Here is a 25,484-nt window from a genome sequence, read left to right as displayed (position 1 = left end):
TCCATCCTCCATCAAGGTGAAAGCTCCAGTGAGTTGCCCAAGGCCATGAAATGATAGAGCCAGAATTTAAATCAAGTGCAGGGCTTGTTTTACCAGTTTTCACTGTTCTTCCCATTCTGGGCTCCGACCTGGTGATCTTGAATCATAAAGATCTGGAGCCTACCCTGTGCACCTGAAAGACCCTCAGAATAGAGGGCATCTTTTCTCTAAAAAGAATAAAGGCACAGGTGACAAATGAGCTTTAAGAGGAGGGATTCCAGGGCCTTCCCTGTGGCTTTTAGCTCTCCCACCACCTCTCCTGCTCCACAGCCAGGAAGGAGCGTGCCCTTGGGCCACCTTCCTCCCAGGGCTCCTGGGGCTGGCGGCAATGTTCGGGCAGTGAGGAAAGCCCAGTATAGAAAAAAAGATGGGCAGCTGCTTTCAGTTGAAAACCAGAAAGAAATCCCAGACTTACTGCTTTATTTTGGTTTAAAAACCGAGTCTTGTGACAATGGAAACTTTTTCCCAGTTGTCCTCTCCTCTCGGCCCATGTTGACAAAAGACGGACTTGCTAATTCTGGCTGGGGATTTTCCCTGCCTGAGCTGTTTTTCTCTTTTATCTTCATCAATTGAAGAGAGCTGCTCTGCCTTTTAAACTGTCGGAAGGTATCTGGGGTTTTGTGTATTTTTTTATTCTTTCACATCATTCTGTAGGTCTTTTCCCAGATATGTATTTTCTCTCAAACTAACTTCTAACTTGTTGAAGTTTCCGCCCATGTGACTTCCAGTGTGAGTTACCAGAAACCACAAAAGAGAGAGAGCGCGCAAGCCCCAGAGAGCGCGACATGTCCCTGTGGGGAGCAGTCCCCCTGCACCCCAGAGTGAGAAGGAGGACGCAGGGGTCAGAGGAGGTGGCCACAGGGCAGGCAGAGGAAGCAGCTGTGGAGGGTGGTGGGCTGGTGGCCCAGGAGCAGCCAGGAAGGGAGACCAGCTAGTGACAAAGACAGCCCAGAGGTGCCTGGGACTGTGTATGAGAGCCCAGAAGATTTCAGCCATGCCTCACAGCTCCGACAGCAGCGACTCCAGCTTCAGCCGCTCTCCCCCTCCTGGCAAACAGGTAGAGTCCTCCTTTCTCTCTCTCCTACCTTCTGAATCTTCTGGGGGGCAGGAAGAGTGGCAGGCTTCCTCGTCCTGCTCAGAAAGCTGAGGAGCGAGGAAGTGGCTTGTGGCCCGAGCACGTTATTAGGCTTAAGACGTGTCATTTGCAGTGAAGCTGTGCATTTTGGTGGAGACCCTCATCCTTCCACCCATTCTGCCAGAGCCCCGTTTCCTGTCCCCCCTGCTGATGGTGCCCATTGCCTCTGCCTCACCAGGATTACCACCCCATGAAGCTTTCTAAGAAGCAAAGAGAATGAACATCAAAGAACTCAGAGGAAAGGGTCTCCTGCTCTCCAAGGCAACCTGAGAGGAGGGGTTTCAGGGGACTGGTGGTTTGTGCACACCCAATCCTAGATGTGTGGTTTCTCAGGGCAGAGCCAGTAAAAGGGGGTCAAGGAAAGATTAAAAAGAAAAAAGGCAAGTTAGGAGGGAAGAGGAGCACCTCGCTGGCACAGAGGGTCCATCTGTGGGGGCACTGCCTCTGTCACTAGCACAGCCAGCAAGCAAGAATGCTAGAGTTGCGGCCAATACCTCTTTTCCCTGTGGCTTCTGGACAGGAGGAAGGAAATAAATGAGGAGGTGGCTCTGGAAACTTCTCGGAGACACATGCTAATAGTTTCTCTCAGCTCAGGGAAACCAGAGAGATTGAGGTAGGAATTCTGGAGGCATTTGGAGTCCAGACTTCGACTTCCAAGTCAAAAATTTTTAGCTTCAGGGTTGTCAAAAATTGATGGCCAGATGCAGTGGCTCACGCCTGCAATCCTACCACTCTGGGAGGCAGAGAGGGAAGGATCACTTGAACTCAGGAGTTCAAGATCAGCCTGAGAAGGAGTGAGACTCCCATCTCTATTGAAAACAGAAAAATTACCTGGGCATCAGGGGCAGAGAGAGAGTGAGAGAGACTTAAAAAAAGAAAGAAAGAAAGAAAAGGAGCCCCCTGACTACCTCTGCTTCTGGGGCTTTCTCTTCACCACACTTTTCATATCTTTTGCTATAGGGAGTCCTATTCTTGCTCATCCAACATGCATCAGCAGATTAAAATCTTCTCCACCTATATGGCTTAAAAACTGCATTCTTTCCTTAGTGCAAATATCTAGGAGGTCTTTCAAAATGCTGCAGCCAAAGCAAAAATGTAAGCCTCTAAAATAGCATCTGTCATAAGCATCTAACAGAGCAGCAGGTTGGAAGCAGTTGGAATGGAGAGAGACCTCTAGAGGGCAGACCATGCGGTCCTCTGCTCAAGATGGTATCAGGGTGGCTCTGAATGCCTGAAGTTTGTGCTCTTCTTAGGAAGGAAATTACTCATGGCTTCCATGGTAACCTGGTGCCCCATCCCCCTTAGAGGACAAACACTTCCTTCCTATCTAACCCAATGCCTTCCTTCTGCAATGTCCTGGAAGTACTAGACACATTGGTGAGACATATGCTTGGTGAGCCTTGCCCTAGGATCTGTGCCCGTCTCGCCTGAGGGGGACGTGAGCGGGACCAGGCAGGAGTTGCAGAAGGGTTTCACTCAGATACTAAGCTTATTTGGCAGCATCTGAGGCAGTGCTGGAGTTAACCTCTGTTCAAGCAAAGGACGTGTCCATCTATGGGGTGAAATCAGAGAACACTCCATGAACGCATCCACTACCCACCAACTCCAGGCTACCTTCGCCATTAACATCGTTCTTCTTGGCATTTAGTTTTTACTAGGTGTTGTGCTTGGGGCCATTCAAGGGGGCCGAGCACAATGAAGCAAGTGAAGGGAAACAGGAGGCAGGTCTGGGAAGGGCCCTCAGCTCAGGACGCAGCAGAAGACCACATTGGGTACAAAGCAGCCATGTGGCTAGTGGGGGGGATCTTGGAAAGGCACAGAACACTTGGCACAGATAATGCAACACTCCCAGATGACCATGAGCCTTGGGGCTCTTACAGCCTCAGTTTCCTCACATCTAAAATTGAACCATGATAACAGCTTCATGGCATTAGGGAATTAAACAAGAGTACCACTGAAAGAGAAGTTGCGCAGAAGTTGGCACATAGCAGGTGCTCAATAAGGTTTTGAGAAAAAGCAAACAGCTAAAAGAATAGCAAGAAGATTCTAGGCCAAAAAGTGAGAGGGTAAGGGTGGAGCAACCCTGAGGAGGAGAGGTGATAAACACACCTCATCACCTTAACCACTTTTGCTGAATGTGGCCCTATCGATGCCTAAAAATCCCTTGCCTTTTTCCTGTAGATTTTGGTCAAAAAAGTCATAGAGACCTGAGGATGCAGCTCTCCTTTGGCTGAGGGCTTTTGGGTGGGTGAATGAAGAGATGACAGGGAAGGATGGATAGATGGACATGGGCACCATGAGAGCCCACTTCTACTCAGAAGGGAGAAGCACACGGGCCTAACTCTGGTCGTCTCTGCTTCCCAGGACTCATCCGATGACGTGAGAAAAGTTCAGAGAAGAGAGAAAAATCGCATTGCCGCCCAGAAGAGCCGGCAGAGGCAGACACAGAAAGCCGATACCCTGCACTTGGTGAGTGCTCAGCTCTTTCTCCATCCTCTTGAGCCTGACTCTTTGTTCCCCAGTATCCGGGGACCCTCAGACCACAGCTTTGATTCTGGCCGCATGGGGATGTGGGGTGAGGTGGGGTAAAGAGGCTCTCTCATGAGTGCATTAAGAAGGCTCTGTTGCAGGGAACGGGCCAGAAGGCTAAACAGAGAAATAAGCCTTTCTACCCCGGGGAGGGCTCAAGGGCTAAACGGGCTGAGTACAGAAAGCCCAGAGGCTGAGCGGAAGGCAGAACCACCTGCCCAGGGGCAGGGCAGCTGGAGACAGCTCTGTCTTTTACAAGCAGGACCATCTCTGGGGGCAATTTAGAAGGCCTTAAGTGCTTTGGGAGAGTCCATTATCTTGCGGTGCAAGGATAACATCCCTCAGGCAGGCAGCTAGGGGACAAATCTTGCTGCTTTAGGGACAAGGAGGTCCACAGGGTGCTGAATCTCAGTCCTCTTTTCTAAGCATCGTTAAGGTTTTATTTTGAAATTTCTGTCTCTAATGATATCCCAAGGGGTCTGTAAAAGATGCCATTTCAAGTGCACGTATGTGGGATGGTCACCATCCTGGGTGAATTGCCTCTATTCCCAAATTTTTGTACAGAAAGCCTTGACCCTGGCTTCAGAGTTGTAGTGTTTCTAGGGGATGGCTGTGGTTTCACAGAGCACTGAATCACTCATCTCATGCCTTACCATCTTATCCCTCTTGACTCTGCCCTTAATTTACTTCTTGTTCAAACTTCACTTCACTGGTTCCTTCCTCTTCCATCCCCTCACCCCTTCTTTTAGCAACCAAAGGTGGGGAAACCTGTGGCCTTGGGGCCAATTGTGGCCTTCTGGATCCTTGATTGTGACCTTTTGACTGAATCCAATTTTTTTTTTTTTTTTTTTGAGACAGAGCCTCAAGCTGTCGCCCTGGGTAGAGTGCTGTAGCATCACAGCTCACAGCAACTTCCAACTCCGGGCCTTAAGCAGTTCTCTTGCCTTAGCCTTCCATGTAGCTGGGACTACAGGCGCCCACCACAACGCCTGGCTATTTTTTGGTTGCAGTTGTCATTGTTGTTTGGCAGGCCTGGGCTGAATTCAAACTGGCCAGCTCTGGTGTATGTGGCTGGCGCCCTAGCCGCTTGAGCTACAGGCGCCGAGCCGGAACCAATACTTTTAATGAAGGGATTTGTTCTGTGAAGTTTGAATTCGGTTGAGAGGACTTATATGGGGATTTAGAGGGCCATATGTGGCCTTGAGATAATCCTGTCCTTCTTCCTGAAACATTCCCAAACTTCTAATATCCCAGTAATTCCTTCCAATGGAAAAAGTGCGATTGGTATCCAAAATGAATAAGCTTGCATTTATTTGGACAATTAGTATGGGAACCAGCCAGTTAATAGCTGTTTTAACATTATCCAGAATAGGTAGGGCTGGGTGTGGTGGCTCACGCCTATAATCCTAATATTCTGGGAGACAGAGGCAAGAGGATCTCTTGAACTCAGGAGTACAAGATCAGCCTGAGCAAGAGTGAGACCCCATCTCTACTAAAAATAGAAAAACTAACCGGGTGTTGTGGTGTACAGCCAGGTGCTCATAGTCCCAGCTACTGAGGCAAGAGGGTCGCCTGAGCCCAAGAATTTGAGATTGCTGTGAGCTATGATGATGCCACAGCACTCTACCCAGGCTATAGAGTGAGACGTTGTCTCAAAAAAGAAAAAAAAGAATACGTAAAACATCGTTTTAGGGAGGAATAAGAAGGTGCTTCTTTTAGCTTTATAAGGAAACAGCAAGCTGCACGAACACCTCTGATTGGATGCCTGTTTTTTATTTGAAATGTATTCAGCATATCCTCTGTTGTGTGGTGACACGGTTTTAAATCCGTAAATACTTATTCAATTTAACAAAAGAATAAATGAACAGCAAGTCTGTACCAACGGTGACCGACAGTCTCATGTTCAGTTGTGGGTGGCCCTACTCCTTGTATGTTCTCTGTGATTTCACAGAACCTCAGGGGCTCACAACACTCTGGTTTACTATTTTAAACTTGAAATCTTCCTCACTTTGTCTCTATCAGAATCTGATTCTGATTCAATATTCTTTAAAGCAAAAGACAAATGAGTAAAAATTCAAAAGAAAAAAAATTTCCTTTTATACAAGTAGACAATGTCCTCAGATTGGCAAACTACTGTAAGCTTTATAAGTTCGTAATAGGGTTTTTTTGAAGTGGAAAGTTTAAGTAGGCTCAGCAGCCCAGCAGTCAGAAGGAGAGAGTTTGATTCCCAGCACTACCACTTACCATCTGTGTAACTGACCTCAGAGATGTTCTTAGCCTTCCTTAGGCCGCATCTAGAAAATAGAAATTGACACTAAATACCTCACAGAGACAGTGTGTGTAAAGAGCTCAACACAGTGCCTCGCATACAATAAATGTTTGGATTTATTGTTAAATGTTAACAATAATTGTTAAATATGGTTAACAAAAGATGTTAAGTATATTGGCTTGGCCCCCGTAGCACAATGGTTACAGGGCTGGCCACATACACCTAGGCTGGTGGGCTTGAATCCAGCCGTGGGCCTGCTAAACAACAATGTCAACTAAAACAAACAAACAAACAAAAAATAGCCAGGTGTTGTGGTGGGAGGGCGCCTGTAGTCTCAGCTACGTGGGAGGCTGAGGCAAGAAAATCGCTTGAGCCCAAGAGTTTGAGGTTGCTGTGAGCTGTGATGCTATGGCACTCTACCAAGGGTGACAAAGTAAGACTCTGTTTCAAAAAAAACAAAAAAGTTAAGTATAGTAAGAGTAAGCATTATTATAAGAAGCAAGATAAATAACCATGAAGATTGTACACATGCAGATACACATGTATTTAATCACAGAATCTCAAGGCTGAAAAATTTCATAAACCCTAAAAGGTTCAGACACACATTTGATGCCTGAGACTCCTCTACGACACCCCCAGCAAACGATCCCAACGTACGCCTAATCCCTTCCAAGGACGGAGAGCTCCCTCCCTCTGAACAAACAGAAGACTCTTCCCTACCTTAAGCTGCACCCTGTCTCTCTGTAAATTCAACCCATTTGTCTTTGTCCAATGCCCTTGAGGATTTATCAGTGAGGGTGATATAGTGTCCTTTCACTGGAGCAAGGTTTCGACTCTGACACAGAAGTCTCTCTCTGTAAGACAAAAGTCAGAACCCAAAGGTTTCACCCCTCTGATGACACTAGTCATGACCAACGTGGGATCATCTCTGGAGCTTGGGGGTCCCTGGAGCCCCCTGTAATGTAGTCAATATGTCCCAACCCACTCCCCAGCCTCCATCTCTACAACATTCCCACCTTCCCCAACTCCTCCTGCCTCCGTTCTTTTGAGCACCACAGTGTTCATCTTTCCTTTTGGCCCAGTCAGCAGGTCCCATCCATGTGGGCACGGCAGGTCTGCAGGTGTTGTCAGTACATTCTTTGGCAGCTGCGTGTCAATCTGCCACCATCAAACAGAGGGTTGGGGAGTTGTTTGAAATCTTTGTTTTCTCCCAGATGACAACCACCAATCTTCTCCGTCCACTATCCTCTTAAATCTGCTTGTGAGTCAGGTAGAAAACCAGCTGGTTTACCCTTGTGTCTGCGGTTCAGTGCTTAGTTTTTCCTTGCCTCCTCTCCATGCTGTGCTCCAGATGCAGAGGTTCCTGAAACATTCTCTGGCCCCCATTGTCATAGCACTCATCTACCAAGACCTTACAACCTGGGGTTAGGAGGTGGATACAGAAAGTACAGTACCAAATTAGGACGACACTCATGGTAGGGTTTTAGCCTCTTACATACTGGGGTAATATACTGTTTCTTGGTTTCAACTTCTGTCAGTATTATCTACCTTAAAATACCAAAACAGTTATCTTATTTCTCCTGCAAGAGTGTGGGATGCTCACTATTTAACATTTTTATTGTCTATCCTATCAATGGCTTACATCAAGACACTATGCTTTGATGGCTTTTAAAATAACAGAGTAAGGAAAAGAGCCTCTTTTCATGATTGTGTTCTAATATCCCACCCCTGACATAAAATGGATCAGATGATTCTTTTCATAACTGTGACATCAACAAACAGAAACTAGATTTTGTGTAATTCTCTTTTTAGTTGAGCATGTCACACAAGCACCTATCACACGTAGTTTGTTTTCTCCGGCAGGCAATTGTAGGGTCCATTAGGTATTGTGCAAGCACTGATTAAAAGTGAGAAAGACATAACTTGACCAGTTAGTTTCTAAAAGATACCGGTAGCTGATGAGAGGATCCAAGCTAATTGGCTGAAAAACTATTAGAAAGAATAAAAGAATGCAGTCAGCTGCCAAAAGTAATACACAAAGTAATAACTTTGCTATATGTAATCAAAATCCAATTAGAAAATGTTGTGGAAGGAGAGATCCCATTTATAATATCAGCAACGTAAGGCCGGGTGTGGTGGCTGTAATCCTAGCATTGTGGGAGGCTGAGGTGGCTGAGTTGCTTGAACTTAGGAGTTCAAGCGAGTCCAGCCTGAGCCAGAGCGAGACCTGGTCTCGAAAAATAGCTGGGTATTATGGCAGGCACCTCAGTCCCAGCTACTTGGGAGGCTGAGGGAAGAGGATCATTAAGTCCCATAGTTTGAGGTTGCTATTAGCTGTGACACCATGACACTCTACCAAGGGCAACAAAGTGAGACTCTGTCTCAAGAAAACAAAAAAGTAATAATAATAACATTATCAACAACAAATGGAAGGAATAAATTCAACAAAAAGTATGAAGGGCCTACTTAAAAAAAAAATCTTATAATTGTCCTAAACAGGGCGGGGCCTATGGCTCAGTGGGTAAAGCGCTGGCCCCATATATCGAGGGTGGTGGGTTCAAACCCAACCCTGGCCAAATTGCAACAAAAAAATAGCCGGGTGTCATGGCAGGCACCTGTAATCCCAGCTACTCGGGAGGCTGAGGCAAGAGAATAGCCTAAGCCCAAGGATTCGGAGGTTGCTGTGATCTGTGACACCACAGCACTCTACCGAGGGTTAATAAGTAAGACTCTGTCTCAAAAAAAAAAAAAAAAGGCCAGGCAGGGTGGCTCACACCTGTAATCCAGCACTTGGGAGGCTGAGATGTGTGGATTACCTGAGTTCATAGGTTTGAGATCAGACCAGCCTAAGCAAGAGCAAGACCCCATCTCAAAAAAATAGCCAGGCATTGTAGTGGGCACCTGTAGTCCCAGCTACTCGGGAGGCTGAGGCAAGAGAATTGCTTAAGCCCAAGAGTTTGAGGTTGCTGTGAGCTGTGACACCACAGCACTCTACCAAAGGTGACAAAGTAAGACTCTGTCTCAAAAAAAAAAAAATTGTCTTAAACAAATTTAAAAGATTCAAATAATTGGAAAAATATACCTTACACAAAGATAGCAATTTTCCTTGAATTAATATAATGTGATCCCAATAAAAACCCAAATAGAGTTTTCTAGGATTTGGGAGTGAACTAGATTAGCTATTCTAAGTTTTCAGTGAAAAAGAATCTTGTGCAAATTGTCAGGGAAATTCTAAAGAAGGAAGGTAATGAAAGAAGATTAGCTGACCAAGATATTAAAGTGAACTACAAAGATAGAACTCAAAAAACATGGAAAAAGGAGGGAGGGGATTTGTGTTCTCCCACCTAATGGGCCCAAAGTAAGGGTATTTGGCATACCTCCTGGGTCAGGGGCACAACTACACTGGGAATCCTACCTAACAAATGCAAACATTGTAACCTAATTGTACCCTCACATTAATCTGAAACAGAGAAAAAAGAGAGAAAAAAAAAAAACATGAAAAATGTAGAACATTGAACAGGACAGAAAACAGAAACGGACCCAAGAAAAAATTCAAATTTTAAGACCCAAATACACATGTCAATTCCTAAGACACAAGTACAAGTACAAAATGATCAGGATGGCATTTTAAACCAATGAGAAAAAGCTGAATTATGCAATAAATAGAGTTGAGACAACTGGCTAGTCAGTTAGAAAAGAAAAATAAATAAATAAAAGGAAAGCTGGTTCTTTCATCTCCTATGCAACACACAGGCACAGGGTAGGTATAAAATTTTTTTTTTCAAAAAAGGAAACTAAAAAAAGTTGAAAAAACACATGGGCATTTAAAAAATTATCTTGTAGGGCAGCGCCTGTGGCTCAGTGAGTAGGGCGCCGGCCCCATATGCCGAGGGTGGTGGGTTCAAACCCAGCCCCGGCCAAACTGCAACAAAAAAATAGCCGGGCGTTGTGGCGGGCACCTGTAGTCCCAGCTACTCGGGAGGCTGAGGCAAGAGAATCACTTAAGCCCAGGAGCTGGAGGTTGCTGTGAGCTGTGTGATGCCACGGCACTCTACCAAGGGCCATAAAGTGAGACTCTGTCTCTACAAAAAAAAAAAATTATCTTGTAATGAAGAATTTTTTTCCAAATAAATACAAACCCTGAAACCATAATGGAAAAGATTGACGTAGGTACATTACATTTATACATAAAAAGTGAAAATTCCTGTATAGATCAAAATAACTATCTGCAAAATTAAAGGCAAATGAAAAACTGGGGGGGGGGGAAGTGTTGGTGGAGAATATCTGTAACACATATGTCCAAAAAAGGCATGTTTACTTATTCTACGAGAGCTTTTATGAACAGGAAATGATTAACAACCCAGAAGAAAAATTAACGATGATTACCAATAGGCAATTCATGGAAAGAAAATGGCAACTAAATATATGAAAAGATCCCAGACCTCACTTAGTTAGGAAAATGCCGCTTAAAGAAGTGGGAGATGGGCAAAGCTGAAAAATGTTGCTAACGCACAATGCCGGCAAGGCCAGGAAGAAGCAAGGACCATCACACATGGCTGTGAAGAGTAGAGTCATACCACCCTAGCTAAGGCGATGTGATCATGTCCATCCAGATTGTATGTGCACATACCCTGTGATTCAGTAATTTGACATCTAGGAGTCTATTCACAACATATCCCTGGATTATACAATTCTGTACATGTAAAAATAATCATTGCCACATTGTTTCTTATCGGAAAGACCGAAAGCAAGCTAAATATCCATCAACAAGGGAGTGATTGAATAAACTGTAGTTTGTTCAACAGAATACTGTGGAGCTATTAAAATAATGAGTTATACCTGCATGTGCTAATCCTGAAAGATCGTCGAGTTTCTGTGCTCTTCGGTGAAACAGATGTGAATGTGGTACCTAATTTGCATATAAAGGTTGCATAATTTGCATATACCTTTACATATACAGTTATATGTAAAATTTTTCAAATATATTACAAAAAATTATTAGTGATATTAATTTCTGAAAAGGAGGACTGAAGGTCTTAAGCAGGAGGGAGACATTTTGCATTTTTTACCTTTCTTATATAGCTTGGGGCCTTGTAAATCATGGGCTTTTATATTTTATATCATAGATATCGAAATTCTCGACATTGATCATTACTACACATGGATTAGGATGGTCTCTTTTCTAATCTTGATGTCGAACACTGAATAGTTTTCCAGGGGGATATTTTATCCCCTGAACATCGTGAGTTAATATCTCAGTCCTTGGGGAGACCAAGTCAGCTGGGATTTAGGGGATCCTCAGGTCCTCAGTACTAGGTGAGCCTCTCTGTAAGGGATGGCAAATCAGTTGCCTTTATGTAGCCACCCTGTTTGATTGTAGTGACTCTGATGTTTTAGAGTAAGAGGGAGTCTGAGTAATCGGGAAAAGAGGAATGAGACTAATTAAAGAAGCTTTATCCATGAAAAAAAGCAGGAGAAATGAGGGAGCATACAGAAATGTGAGCTCAGAGCTGCGCTGTGACAAGTCAGATTTGGCCTCTGGAGTGGAGCTGGACACAAGTTTCGGGTAACAGGGCCAAATCCGGGAGCTGGAGATTTAAGTACTAGATGGGGTGAGCCAGATGCTTGCCTGGGGCTGGCTCCTAGGGGAGCCTCACACCAGTATAAGAAAAAAGAGCAGTTTACAGGTTCCAGGGTACGTATTTAATGTCCTATACGACAGAAAAATCATGAGTGTAAATTATGCATTGAATGAAGCTTAGAGCTAATGCTGTGAGAAAAAAAGGTATTTATAATTGAAGGAAAATTGAGTGCAGAACCTCAGCAAAGATGTTTAGCCTCCTGAGCCTCCTTCCAATAGCACTAGAGTTCTTGGTCTTCTAGGGAGGCCTGGGACAGAGGCTGCTTATGGTCCTATTTCACTCCTGGAGTCTTTTTCTCTCTCTGGGAGACCATACCATAATGTTTTCTGGCATAGAAAATTCATAGGTCAATAAAACACAAAAGAAATGTTACGGCTAGTTCTACCTTAAAAAGTTCAATGTGAAAATCAGCGAACAACCTGTAGAAAAGAGACACTTTTTTGTGCCTTTCTTGCTATGAACTTTTAAAAAACATATGAAATGACTATGTCTTAGCCATTGTGTGTTAAGTGCTATACTTGTGGTGTCCCATTTAATCTGCATAAAACCTTATTATATAATTCCTTATATTAAGGTTATGTAGCTTGTAACTAGGTCTATCTGACTTCAGATCCCATTTTCCTATTAAATTATACTCTCTAGGCCAGGCATTGTGGTTTACACCTGTAATCTTAGTGCTCTGGAAGGCAGAGGCAGGAAGATTGCCAGAGCTCAGGAGTTCAAGACCAGACTGAGCAAAAGTGAGACCTTATCTCTACTAAAAATAGAAAAATTAGCCAGGAGTTGTAGTGGGTGCCTATAGTCCCAGGTACTCAAGAGGCTGAGGCAGGAGGATCGCTCGAACCCAGGAGATTGAGCTAAACTGATGCTATGGCACTCTAGCCTGGGCAACAGAGTAAGACTTTGGCTCAAAAAAATGAAAAAGTTACATTGCCTCTTTCTTCAAATCCTCAGGTAAATGTATTCATCTTCCCTAATGTGTATCTTCCTTGAATCTCCTCTTGAATTTATTTTTTTGTTTCTTAAGCAACACTCTCCAAAATTCATACCTTTCCTAATCCATCACTAGGCTTGGTCAAGAAAGTAAAGACATCCTTATACAGTATATCAATTGAAACCTTTTTTGAAACAACTGTGTAGCAGTTAAGTATTAACATCTTACATGCGAATAACCTTTGATACAATTTCAATTACAAGAGCTTGATGAGAAACTACAACTCCTCCTTATTTGTAAATAGTAAACACTTTGTCAATGTTCTAAAACTGAACAGGTGACTAAGAAGAGGGGATTAAGCATATTATGATAACATTTAAACAGTACGATTTTATGCTGGCACTTAAGATGACTATGTAGATCTGTATTTATCAACATAGAAGGATATAGCATGGAGTGAAAATGGCAAATTACTAAGAATATGCACCAGTATAATTCCGTTAATGTAAAATGTGTGGGTTTTGAGCATGGTTGCCTGCATAAAAATATATCTTGAAGGATAGTCTCCAAAATGCTAATAATGGTTATTTCTGAGTGATTGAGTTTAGGTATTCTACCTTACTGCTAATACTTCTCTGTGTTTTTTTGTTAGGATAAATGTGTGCCATTTAAGAAATTAGGATCATAATTTATACTATCTTCATTTGCGGTGGTAGAAAAGCACGTCAGGGCCATCCACTACCCCTAACTTCTTGTCTTACTGATGATTAAGTGTCAGTGTGATTACATTTAGGAGGCATATTGGAAAGGAGGCCAACATCACTGGTCTTGACACTGTAAACAATGCCTATCTAAATAGGATTACAGGTCCCAGGTCACAAATCAACAGCTGCCCAGTCATCAGATGTCTTCATGAAGCCATGCTTGCAGCACCCAAATTTCTTTCTCTTGGGAAGAAGGGGAAAGTCTTGCCAAAGAGCTCCTGCCCAAGTGCTCAGAGGGTTTCTTAGTTTCCTCTGTTGAACTCAGTCTGGTCCTCTGCTTCCTATGAGAGGGAGGTGGGTACATAAGACCAAGGCCCATTCAGATTGTGGGATATCTGTACTCTATAAGTCCACATGGTGGCTTATAAAGGGAATAACAATAATTATGGTCATACCACCTTGATTATAGAATCACAGAATTAACAGGGAACTCAGAGATTTTCTAGGCCAACCTGCTGTTTTACCAATGAGGAAACATGTCTTTCTCAAAGATACCCAAGAACACAAATCTGCCAATCTGCTTTTGTTTTGTGCCACTTTGCTGAACAAAGCTTTGCTGCACAGGTGGTGGTCAATGGCCAGTAGGTACATAGGCTGCTGGTGACATAATATACTTTATACAATTCATTTACAGCAGTGCTTACCAGAAACTGGAAGGTCGATTGTGCCCTTTGCCCCATTAATCTCTCTCCTAGGAATTAACAAGATGTTAACTCTAGCATTATTTAAAATAGCAAGATTTTAATAGCAATCAAAATGTCTAACATTAGAACACAATTTTAAGTAAACTGTGGATCATCAATTAGATGATGTAGCCATTAAAAACAATAATTATGGCAACTGTGTAAATGGGATAAAGTTATAACAGAAAGCAAAATACAAATTGTGTATGTACTGTGGCTGAGATTTTGTAAAAATAAGTACGCATGTTTATTTAAAAGGATGAGATGGCAATGGAAACAGCTGCATCAGGGGACTAGAATCATGGGTATTTTTAATTGGTTTTGAATATTTTTGCAAAGAAGCTAAGAATTAGGCCGTTAACCATAACTCTTGAACAAGTAGGCACTCCTCAGCTCCAGAACACAAGCCTACAGCAAAAGACCAGAAGGAGTGAGTCCAAGGTTGACAGGAGCCAACGTTGAAATGTTCCTGTATTTAAAAGAGAATTTAAATTTGTAATCCAAAATTTAAAAAGACAATGACATATTAGAGGAAAAAATATTTACATCAAATCAAATAAATGAAGATTTAATATTTATCCCACAGAAAGTACATCTTATCAAAGAAAAACATTCAGATACCAATAGGTAAGTGGCCAGAGACGATGAACAGAAAGTTTACATAACAATTTTCCTACCAAAATGAAAATACCTCAATTTCCTATTCTGATTATGAAAACAATACACTCAGCACTATTGACATTTTGAGTCTGGTAATTCTTTGTTGTGGGGCACCGTTCTGCGTGTGGTAAAATGTAAAATCTACCCTCTAGATACACACAGAACACTCTCCCCCCAAGGTGTGACAACCAAAAATATTTCCAGAACTTGCCAAATGTCCCCTGGAAAATAAAATCACTCCCAATTGAGAATTTGACACTAAAGAGAAAGACACATAGAAAGCTGTTCTTCCTCCTTAATAATTAACAACTTGTAACATTAAAATGAAATGTTCATAAATCTAGTTGGCAAAAAAAAGTTATTTAAAATTATAACACCTACATACCAGTGATGTCATAATACATAGTAAAGTTGACAGGTACATTCACTACTGGTGACATAATATACTTTATACAACTCGTTTATAGCAGTGCTTACCAGGAACTGGAAGGTTGATTGTGCCCTTTGCCCCATTAATCTCTCTCCTAGGAATTAACAAGATGTTAATTCTAGCATTATTTAAAATAGCAAGATTTTGATAGCAACCAAAATGTCTAACATTAGAACACAATTTTAAGTAAACCGTGGATCATCAATTAGATGACGTAGCCATTAATAACAATATTATGGCCACTGTGTAAATGGGACAAAGTTATAACAGAAAGCAAAATACAAATTGTGTATGTACTGTGGCTGAGATCTTGTAAAAATAAGTACGCAAGTTTATTTAAAAGGACGAGATGGCAATGGAAACAGTTGCTTCAGGGGACTAGAATCATGGGTGTTTTTATTGGTTTTGAATATTTTTAATGTCATTATACTTATCTTTTGTATTGGAAAAAAAAAGGACAGAAGAAAATTGTCAAATAGAGAGTTGAGAAAACACCAGAAGAAATCAAGTATGAGGAAAGAAAGGATATCAGTGAGTTAGAATTTGGGGGTCAGGTGTGGTAGGAGACTTTATAATCTATGCTCCAAACAGGGACACTTTTGAGATGAAAGGCAGCATAAGTAAATATTATACCAGGCCAAGTGCAAAGCAGGATAGACCAGTAAATAGCTGGTCACTCTAGACTTAGGGGAACCCAGGAAGGTGACCTGGAGTTCTTATGAAAACTCAAGAGCCATGACAAAGTTTAGGACCACGGAGAGGGGACTGGATTCTTAGGATCAAAACACCAATTCCTACAACTGAGAACCCTATAACTAAAATATTCTCCAGCTATTCAGCTGGCACAGGAATATGCCTTATTGTTTAGAAAATGGGATGACAGAAAATTATAAGAGCGGGGGCCATACTCCCAGTACTAGGGCTAATATCAGCAGAAATGATTCACCCTCTCAATAAGTATTTATTAGCCAAGTACAGTTTGTTCCAGACACCAAGAATATAGCTGTGACAAGACAGACTGTGTCCCTGATTTCATGGACCTTACATTCAGTTGGAGTCAGACTGGAAAACAGACAAACATGCTAATCATACGATGTGGATGTGACAAGCACTTCAAAGAAAATGAAATTGTGCAATGCTGAAGTGTCTAAGGGATGGTGAGGAGGCTGGGGAGGAGAGAAGGCCTTCCTAAGACATTTCCAACCAAAGGTGAATCAAAGAGGGAAGATCTGGGGAAAGGGGCTCTCTGCAGAGCCTTGAGGTCAGTCCAAGGTCAGAACTGTGCTGGGTTGGGGGGACCGGGTTGGTGAGGGAGGGAGGAGGGCGCTCAGTTAGAAAGGCAACTGGGAAAGTGCAGCTGGAAGCAGGAACTGGATGGAAGTGGGGTGGAAATTAAACCAATCGCTATCCTGGCTGGGGGAATGTCTCTGAAGCTAAATTCTGTTGCAAAATAAGGAGCAGTGGCACCTCACTGGCTGTTGGAGAGTTTAAATGAGAATGCAGATAAGAGAACAAAGTACTATTACATTTTGTTTTGTTTTGCACTGGGAGGAGAATTATATTTGTTCCTTTGCTTAATGTAGAGAGCCTGGCCTTTCCAATCAGATGCGTTATCAAACGTGAAAACGAGGCATTTTTTTCCAGTTAATTATGGAATCTTTGAGAACAACTATTTCATGGGCTTGGCTTTTCATGACAACTGGTCAGGTCTCCTTCCTTTGGTAAGAATGGGGAGGATCCAATCTGAGCTAGGAAATGTACATCAGAGTTCTTAAAACTCCCAACCTCGAGCTTCAATTGGGAATAAACAGCAATTTGACCTGGGCCTTTAAAAAAAAAAAAAAAAAAAAAACGAATCTCTTAGATTCATCTGTAACTATTCTGGAGTTACAAAACAGAAGCTATGGGTGGCGCCTGTGGCTCAGTGAGTAGGGCACCAGCCCCATATACCGAGGGTGGCGGGTTCAAACCCCGCCCCGGCTGAACTGCAACCAAAAAATAGCCGGGCGTTGTGGCGGGCGCCTGTAGTCCCAGCTGCTCGGGAGGCTGAGGCAAGAGAATCAGGGAAGCCCAAGAGCTGGAGGTTGCTGTGAGTCCTGTGACATCACTTTACCCAGGGCTGTAAAGTGAGACTCTGTCTCTACAAAAAAAACCAGAAGCTATTATAGTATTTCAGTGGTGGTTTAAACATTCCCTCTCAGTCTCAGGGACATCACAAATTTATTTAGTTGACTCTTTCTTCATGAGCACATCTCAGATCTTGGTAAATTATTACAGATTCCAAGCTGGCAGTCGGGCAACATGATTTGATTGAACACTTATTACGTGTCAGGCACTGTCTTTGTCACTGAGGTTGAAATAGAGAAGACAATAATGGCATCTGCCTTTACCAAACTCAACAATCCAAAGGGTAATTCCTTTAATAAAATTACAGTGGCCGGATGAGGGGCTCACGCCTGTAATCCTAGCACTCTGGGAGGCAGAGGCAGACGGACTGCCTGAGATCACGGGCTCAAGACCAGCTTGAGGCAGAGCGAGACCCCATCTCTAAAAACAGCTGGTCGTTGTGGCGGGGGCCTCTAGTCCCACGACTTGGGAGGCGGAGGCAAGAGAATCTTTCCAGTCCAAAAGTTTGAGGTTGCTGTGAACTATGACGCCATGGCACTCTACCGAGGGTGACAAAGTAAGACTCTGTCTCCAAAAAAAAAAAGAAGGAAAAGAAAAGAAAATTGTAGTGAATGAGATTTGAATAGATGCCCTATCTCTTGCCTTCTCAGCCAGGGTTGAGAATGAGGCACGTACAGCAGAGATGTGTGGAGTGAGCTTGGGGCAATTGTGTGGTTATGTGCCCAGAGACTCACACCTTCTGCCTTAGATGAAGTGGTACGACTGCTTAAAACACGACAAAGCAAACAGTTCAAACCGTTGCTTTGATGGCATTTATTAGTTGTTTTGCTGGTTGTTTTTCCAAATTGGGCTAGCTAGTGATAACCTTTCTAACTTGAAGTATCAGTCACGCTTGCATTCAACTACAAGTTACAGACAAGCCATCACATGAAGTGTGAATAAATCATGGTTTATTTTTCTCAAATAACAAATTCAGAAGTGGCGAGATCAGGAAGAGCAAGGAAGCACCAAGCTCCTCTTTTCTGCCCAGCCATCCTCAGTCCTCAGTTTTTGTCCTCAAGGCTGCAAGAGGGCTGCTGAGCTCCGGGCGTCATTCTGTTGAGGGAGGTAACATTTAAGCTCCGCCTCTCCCTCTCCCTAGAACTCACACACTTCTGCTTGCATCTCATTGGTCAGAATTCTGTCACACGGCTACCCTTAGCTATACTGCAAGCTGGGTTTTTGAGCAATTCTGTTCCCTGTCTCTCCAGAGGAAGGCAGGGAGAGACAGTTTGGGATGAATGCTGAGAGAACCAACCTATAGTGTTTCTCACATTTGAGGTCAATGAAATCATAATCTTTTTTTTTAAGACAGAGTCTCTGTTGCCCTGGGTAAAGTGCCGTGGCATCATCATAGCTCATAGCAATCTCAGTCTCTTGGGTTCAGGCAATCATTTTGCCTCAACCTCCTTCGTAGCTGGGAGTATACGCACCTGCCACACCACCTGGCTAGTTTTTCTATTTTTATATAGACAGGATTTTGTTCTTGCTCAGGCTGGTCTTGCTTGAACTCCTGAGCTCAAGCTATCCACCTGCCTCGGCTTCCCAGAGTGCTAGGGTTGTAGGCACGAGCCATCACACCTAGCTAAAATGGTAGTCTTTTTTTTTTTTGGCCAGGGCTGGGTTTGAACCTGCAACCTCCGGCATATGGGGCTGGCGCCCTACCCTTTGAGCCACAGGCACCGCCCATAAAATGGTAGTCTTGAAAGCCAAGAAACAGGTGACAGCCTTCTAATCCTGCAGACAGGGCCTTGAGGCCATGGCTAATGTCCCTAAACACCTATTAATGACAAAGGTGCTTATGGCTCCAGAACTTCAGCATGAAAGTGAAGATTTCTCCAGAATCAGATTGTTACATGATTCAACACTAAGACCTGTGGTTTGGTAATTCCTCTCCTTGCCCCATAGGGTGAGGGGAAGGACCTGGGGCCAGTTTCCCTGGGAATGGTGGGAGATGTGGACATAGATCCTCTGCTTGCTTGGGAAGAGTCCTGCTGGTCAGTTGGAAGTGGGATCCCTGAATGGTGGGCCCCACCCCCTATCTGCATGTGATGATCAAGGGCTGGAGACCTGCAGAGAGTGAGTGTACAGCTGCGTTTGAGGGATAAGCTTTGAACCTCACTCTCTTATTTAAGTGTGGGTGAGAACTAAAAGGTCACCCTGCCAATAAGTGACTGCATGTTCTGTTGAGGAGGAAACACACGACTATTTTCACTCTCTGGAAACTGATTAGAAGATGTGAGGAGAAGGTCAAGACTCCAAACTAGGGCTGGCAGGGAGGAAGACCAAGCCTCGCTCAGAATGCATAGAGAGTCCCTGCCAGAGCCTTGGGCCGGAGCCCAGCTAGAAAACATCGGTCTGTCCTTGGTCTTGGTTCCAACTGGCTCCCTGAGGGTCAGAGAACTGCCTGGGGATTCCCCATCATTCAAGAGCTATCTGAGTGACCCCCTCCTCGGCCCCTCCAGGAGGGGATTTCCCAGAATGTTCCCACACCCCCAGAAAGCTTATCCTTAGCCACCCCCAGGCTTGTGGTTCCTGATAGAGGCAACAGCAGGTGACTCCACAGGTGAAGGTGAAATGTCAGTGGATTTGCGTGAAGTGGGAAAAGAGGGAAGATGAAATCAAAAGGCCAACAGTGCCGAGGTCTGTCAGGGGATAATTACCAAATATCATAAAGTTTAAACCATTTCAAAGGCAAGAGAGGACAGAGGGTACCTACTGTGACTCCAGTACAGGTGCTGCAACTTACAAGCTGGGTGACCTTGAAAGGAGCTACTTAACTTCTTCGTACCTCTGCACTTCCTCTTCTATAAAACGCGGCTAATAATGTCATCTGCCACACAAGGCTATTGGAAAGATTAAATATAATGAAACCGTAAAATACCTAAGAGAGTGATTAGCACACGGTAGTATTCAATAAATGTTAGTTATTATTAAGTCAAGCTAGGCTATTCTTTTAAAAATTTGGTTTTTGGCTGGGTGCAGTGGTTTATACCTGTAAGTCTAGCACTCTGGAAGGCTGAGTGGGAGCATTGCCTTGAGCTCAAGAGTTCAAGTGAGACCAGCCTAAGCAAGAGCGAGACCCTGTCTCAACTAAAAATAGAAAAAACTAGGCAGGTGTTTTGTCAGGTGCTTGTAGTCCCAGCTACTCCGGAGGCTGAGGCAGGAGGATTGCTTGAGCCCAGGAGTTTGAGGTTGATGTGAGCTATGATGACACCACAGCACTCTAGCCTGGGCAACAGAGTGAGACTGTGTCTCAAAAAAAATTTCTTTTTGGTTTTCACTTATCTTTCTCTGTTCCCAACACATGCACCTCTTCCCAACAGGAGGGGAACAGAGGCTTTAGTTTGCTAATATATTCAGGTAGTCAATTTGGATTCTGAAATATCCAAAAGTTAGAGGGGACTTTGAAATCTTCTAATCTTGTAGTTCCCAAAAATAGTTTGTTAGATTCCCCTGGGGAGCCTTAGCCATCCCATGCCCAGGCTGCACCCCAGACTTATAAACTCAAAATCGGACATCAGTATTGTCAAGCTTTCCCGGAGATCCCAATGTGTGACTAAGGTCGAAAATCATTATTTTGGTCCAGCCTTCCTATTTTAAAGTGAGGCAAGTGGAACTCACTAAAGTGAGTAACCTAAAGTCACCCAGCCAGGACCAGGACCCAAGCTTCCCATCCCCACCTACCAACGGTAGAGCCCAGCATTGTCATATACTCAGGACCTGCCCTGGGCTCTGGAGAAAGGTCTGGTTTCCGGTCTGCCCTCTGCAGAGTAGCTGACTCCTCTCAACTCAGAATAGGAGGCAGGTGATCAGCTCTGCAACTAGAAGACTGTGACTGACTCAGGGTTCTTATATTGTGTTGTATGACAGGGTCACCACAACCAAGACTGAGTTTTCTCTTGGTTAGTCGAGGACTTCTTAGTGCTGTCTGGAGACCTCTGCCAGCTCAAGTCTCCACTCTCTTGGGAGAAGCAGTTCAGTGTGATAGGGCGCTGAGCCAAGCCTGTTCTGGCCCTGTCTGGCTATATGTCTTTGGATCAATCCCTCAAAGTTTCTGAGTTTCTGAGAAAGCAAGCGTCTTGAGGTAGATCCAGTAACAAAGCTGCCACCAGCCTGTGGTCATTTGGGGGTATGGGAGTAGACTGTCCCAGGGTCTTAGTTGGCTTCATCTGGAGAGTGGGGATAATGGGAGCGCCTGGCCTTCTGTATCCTTCTCAGAAGGTTATTGTGAGGAGCATGGTGGACCTAAATGAACCTGAAAAGTAGAAATCAGGTGACCTGGATGCCCAAATGCAGCCTCCTTCCCCATGGTGGCAGCAGACATGTGTGGTAGAAGCTGAAATTGCCTTCCCCCTTGCTGAGTTTTAGGTTTCCATCCCCCATGGGGAAGTTAGGGGATGTGACTGTTGCACCTCTGGATAAACAGCTGTCCCCATGGCTACCTTCAGCAGCTGTCCCTTCAGCTGTGTGAGTTGGCATCACTGTCTGGGGAGGACCAGAGTGGACTGTGTAACAGCTGGCAGGGGTGTGCAGGGACAAGGCCGGATCAGCCACTTCCTCCTACAGGGGAAGTTAAACCCTTTCTCTCAAAGCCTCAGGCCGGCTGCAGGGGCCCTGGGCTGGCAGGGCAAGTTACTAGGGGGCCCTAGCCAGAAGCAATTTTGCTTCCCAACTTGGGGAGTTTCTTGTCACAGGTGATTGTTTTCTGGTTAGACACAGCAAGCAGCAGTTAGAAACTTCTCCTAGAGCTCTAGGACTTGCAGGCCGGGGAGGTGGAGGCAGTTAAGAAAACCAAAGAGAGCTCAGCAGAGCCTGCCTAGGGAGGAAGGACCCACTGTCACTTCCCGAAAGTTGGGCCTGCCTCTAGGCGGGGAGAAGGTCAGAAGGCCCAGCCCCTCCCTTCTACCTCGGGGTTTGCCCAGGCACTTCAGAGCCCAGAATTTACAGTAAATGTTGTCACCAGTGGAAATTCTCAGAGGGGGCGAGGAAAAGGGCCAGAGGAAGGGGCCAGGGCTCCCGGCCCCCAGTTCCCGTCTTACCAACACCCCCTAGTCTCGTGGTGTTACTTTATCTTACCTTTCGGTAAAGGGGGGATGCCCTCCTTTTGGGATGTACCAGGAAAAACAACCAACTGGTAAAATGAATGAGCCGGCCACATCTTGCAGAAGAAGTCCGGGCTCTGACTCCACTTGGTACCCCCCACCTCATTTAGATATGGGGGTTCCCTCTGTATTGACCTCGGCACATTTTCTGGCTCAGAGTCACATACAGGAAATGCCAGGCTGAGACTGAGCATGCTTGAATCTGTCCTTCACAAGCCGATTGAAGCTGGCTTGATAGGCTAGACCACAGCCGTGTGAGTCTCTGCTCCTTAAAAAAGAACCCCCCCGGGGTGTGGGTTTAGGATGATTGGCAGTGAGACTGTTAGATCCCATCTGGCTCCCTCATGAGCCTACAGCTGATGCTCCTGATGGATTATGTAGGGCAAATTTTAAATGTCAAGTTAACTTCCATCTGCTTGCCACCATATTTTTTTTATTATTATTATTTTTTTTTTTTTGTAGAGACAGAGTTTCACTTTAGTGCCCTCGGTAGAGTGCCGTGGCGTCACACGGATCACAACAACCTCCAACTCCTGGGCTTAGGCGATTCTCCTGCCTCAGCCTCCCGAGTAGCTGGGACTACAGGCGCCCGCTACAACGCCAGGCTATTTTTTTGTTGCAGTTTGGCAGGGGCTGGGTTTGAACCCGCCATGTTCGGCATATGGGGCCGGCGCCCTACTCACTGAGCCACAGGTGCAGCCCCGCCACCATATTTTTTAATCAGTTTCTTCTTTTCAGCAATTGATGCCATCAGTCAGTCAACAAACATTTGAGTTTATACCAGTGGTTCTGAACCTTCCTAATGCCACGACCCTTTAATACAGTTCCTCATGTTGTGACCCCCAACCATAAAATTATTTGTGTTGCTACTTCATAATTATAATTTTGCTACTGTTATGAATCATCATGTAAATATCTGATATGCAGAATGTATTTAGGCGACCCCTGTGAAAGGGTCGTTGGATCCCCAAAGGGGTCATGACCCACAGGTTGAGAACTGCTGGTTTATACTATATGCCAGGCATTGAGCTAGACACTTAACTAATAATAAAAAGTGCTTGAATCGTTAAAACCAATTTTATATCATGTTTAGTGTTTTCAAACTTGCCCGATCATTAGAATGACCTAGGACACTTATTAAAAATTCAGATTCTCACAGATTTCATCCCCCAGCCCCTTCCTAAACCTATACTGACTGCAAATCTCTAGATTTTAGGAAATGCCTGAAATTATATTTTTAATAAGCCTTCAAATTAATTCTAATGATATGGCAAGTTTGGGAGAGGTTGACCCAAACCAAATAGAACTAGTAATACAAGAGCTGGGCCTCACATATTAGGTTGCTTTTTGCACCTAAGTTACTTGCTTTTTGCACCTAAGTTACTTGCACCTCCAGTGCCATTTGCCTTCCTTCAGTGGGCACCAGTGCTCAGGAGAAAAGAGATCTTGGATTGAGTCGAGGAATGTGAACCTTAAAAGTCACATCAGGATTGCAATTCTCCAGGGCTTTCTGAAGATGGGATTTTTTAAAAAAACTTTATTTTTATTTTAATTTATTTCATTTATTTATTTATTTATTGTTGGCAATTCATTGAGGGTACAAGAAACCAGGTTACACTGATTGCATTTGTTAGGTAAACTTTATTTTTTATACAAAGAGCAAGTATGGTTTCTTTCAGTGAATCAGTGCCTTGGATACTCCATTCAAGGAAGATCACTTGGTCCAACTTAATGAAACCAATGTCCTTGGTGTGCTGATGGAAACACTGGTGGCACATATTGAGATCATATTTCCAGATCAGACCTTGCCAGTTTGAACAGATGGGACAAGAGCGAGAACTCTGGCAGAATTTTTTCGGGTGGCTCCAGCAGAGCTGCTGGTGATCCGTCTTGCTTTCAGGAGTGCAATCACGCAAAAGGAAGGAGCCCAAGATGGGCCTGTTTTTCAGTAAATGCTACTTCCCAGAATGTAATTGTTGATTAATTAAAAATGTGATCAGGCATCAGCCCTCCTTACCCTGGGTTTTCCTGATTAGCATGTATTTGATAGTTCTTCACAAGCAACAGGGAAAAGGTGTTTCTGGGCTCCGAGTGTGTATAGAACCTGTCTGCAGATGGGTAGAGTGGGCTAGAACAGAACACTGTGGCAGACTTTGATTATGCAATATCTATAAAGACTCTCCTAAGTGAAGCCAAGGGGGGCATTCACATATGCAGCCAATGTCTCTGATGCCTTTCTCCATGGCTGTGCTGGTGAAATCTATCCTGGCCCCCTCCCATCCCCTCCCCACCCTGCCAAGCTTGCCGCCTTCCTGACATTCATCTCTCATCTCAACCCCTTCTTCCCACAGGAGAGCGAAGACCTGGAGAAACAGAATGCAGCTCTGCGCAAGGAGATCAAGCAGCTCACAGAGGAGATGAAGTACTTCACCTCGGTGCTGAGCAGCCATGAGCCCCTGTGCTCCGTGCTGGCTGCCAGCACGCCGTCGCCCCCAGAGGTGGTCTACAGTGCCCACGCCTTTCACCAGCCTCACGTCAGCTCCCCGCGCTTCCAGCCCTGAGCTTCAGACAAGTGCAAAACACAGTCCTTGGATGGGGCACACAGACTGGCTGGGTGGCCCCAGTTCTTCAGAGCCCTCTGTCCATATGGAAACCCAGAGACAGAGAGCTGGACAAGGAACAAGCGTTAAGACTGTCATGGGTATGGGGCCTCCCAGCAGAGTGGCAGCTGGTCGGCAGGTGCTGGACCGCCATCTGGGTCGGGGGCCCAGTTCAGAGGAGGATCAAGCAGGATTGCCCACAACCCATGGTGAAGAGAGGGAATGGGGGTGGGGAAGGTCTATTTTTCTAAATAAATATTTTAACAGAAATCAGTCTGGCAAGGTGGTTTCTCTCTTTCACACTGTCCCTTGAAATTCAAAATTCTGTGAGTTTGGGACCTTCTTTGGATTCTTGGCCTCAAGTACCCTCAAAGAGCTCTGGAGACCCCGGCAATAACTCCTCTTTCCTATGGTATGTTTTTCTACTTGGGATGCTTTGTTCAAAGCAGCTTCAGTTCTCCCCCACCAGGCATCCATGTGGTTGTCCTTCCCAAGTCCCCCCATGGTGACCTCCCACCTTCCATTCCT

General features: G+C 44.5%; 1 protein-coding gene across 1 annotated transcript; it reads left to right on the top strand.

Moving 5' to 3' along the window:
• The first annotated feature begins 796 nt into the window (after positions 1-796).
• Positions 797-25,226, top strand: BATF (basic leucine zipper ATF-like transcription factor). Its single transcript, XM_053602420.1, has 3 exons — positions 797-1,096; positions 3,539-3,643; positions 24,708-25,226. The coding sequence occupies exons 1-3, from the start codon at positions 1,010-1,012 to the stop codon at positions 24,915-24,917; spliced, it is 402 nt and encodes a 133-aa protein (XP_053458395.1). The 5' UTR covers positions 797-1,009; the 3' UTR covers positions 24,918-25,226.
• Positions 25,227-25,484: the final 258 nt, after the last annotated feature.

This window comes from Nycticebus coucang, chromosome 9, assembly GCF_027406575.1.
Source record: "Nycticebus coucang isolate mNycCou1 chromosome 9, mNycCou1.pri, whole genome shotgun sequence".
In the NCBI taxonomy this organism is placed as follows: Eukaryota; Metazoa; Chordata; class Mammalia; order Primates; family Lorisidae; genus Nycticebus; species Nycticebus coucang.
The sequence above is the reverse complement of the archived record's forward strand: the minus strand, read 5'-3'. Positions and strand labels throughout refer to the sequence as shown.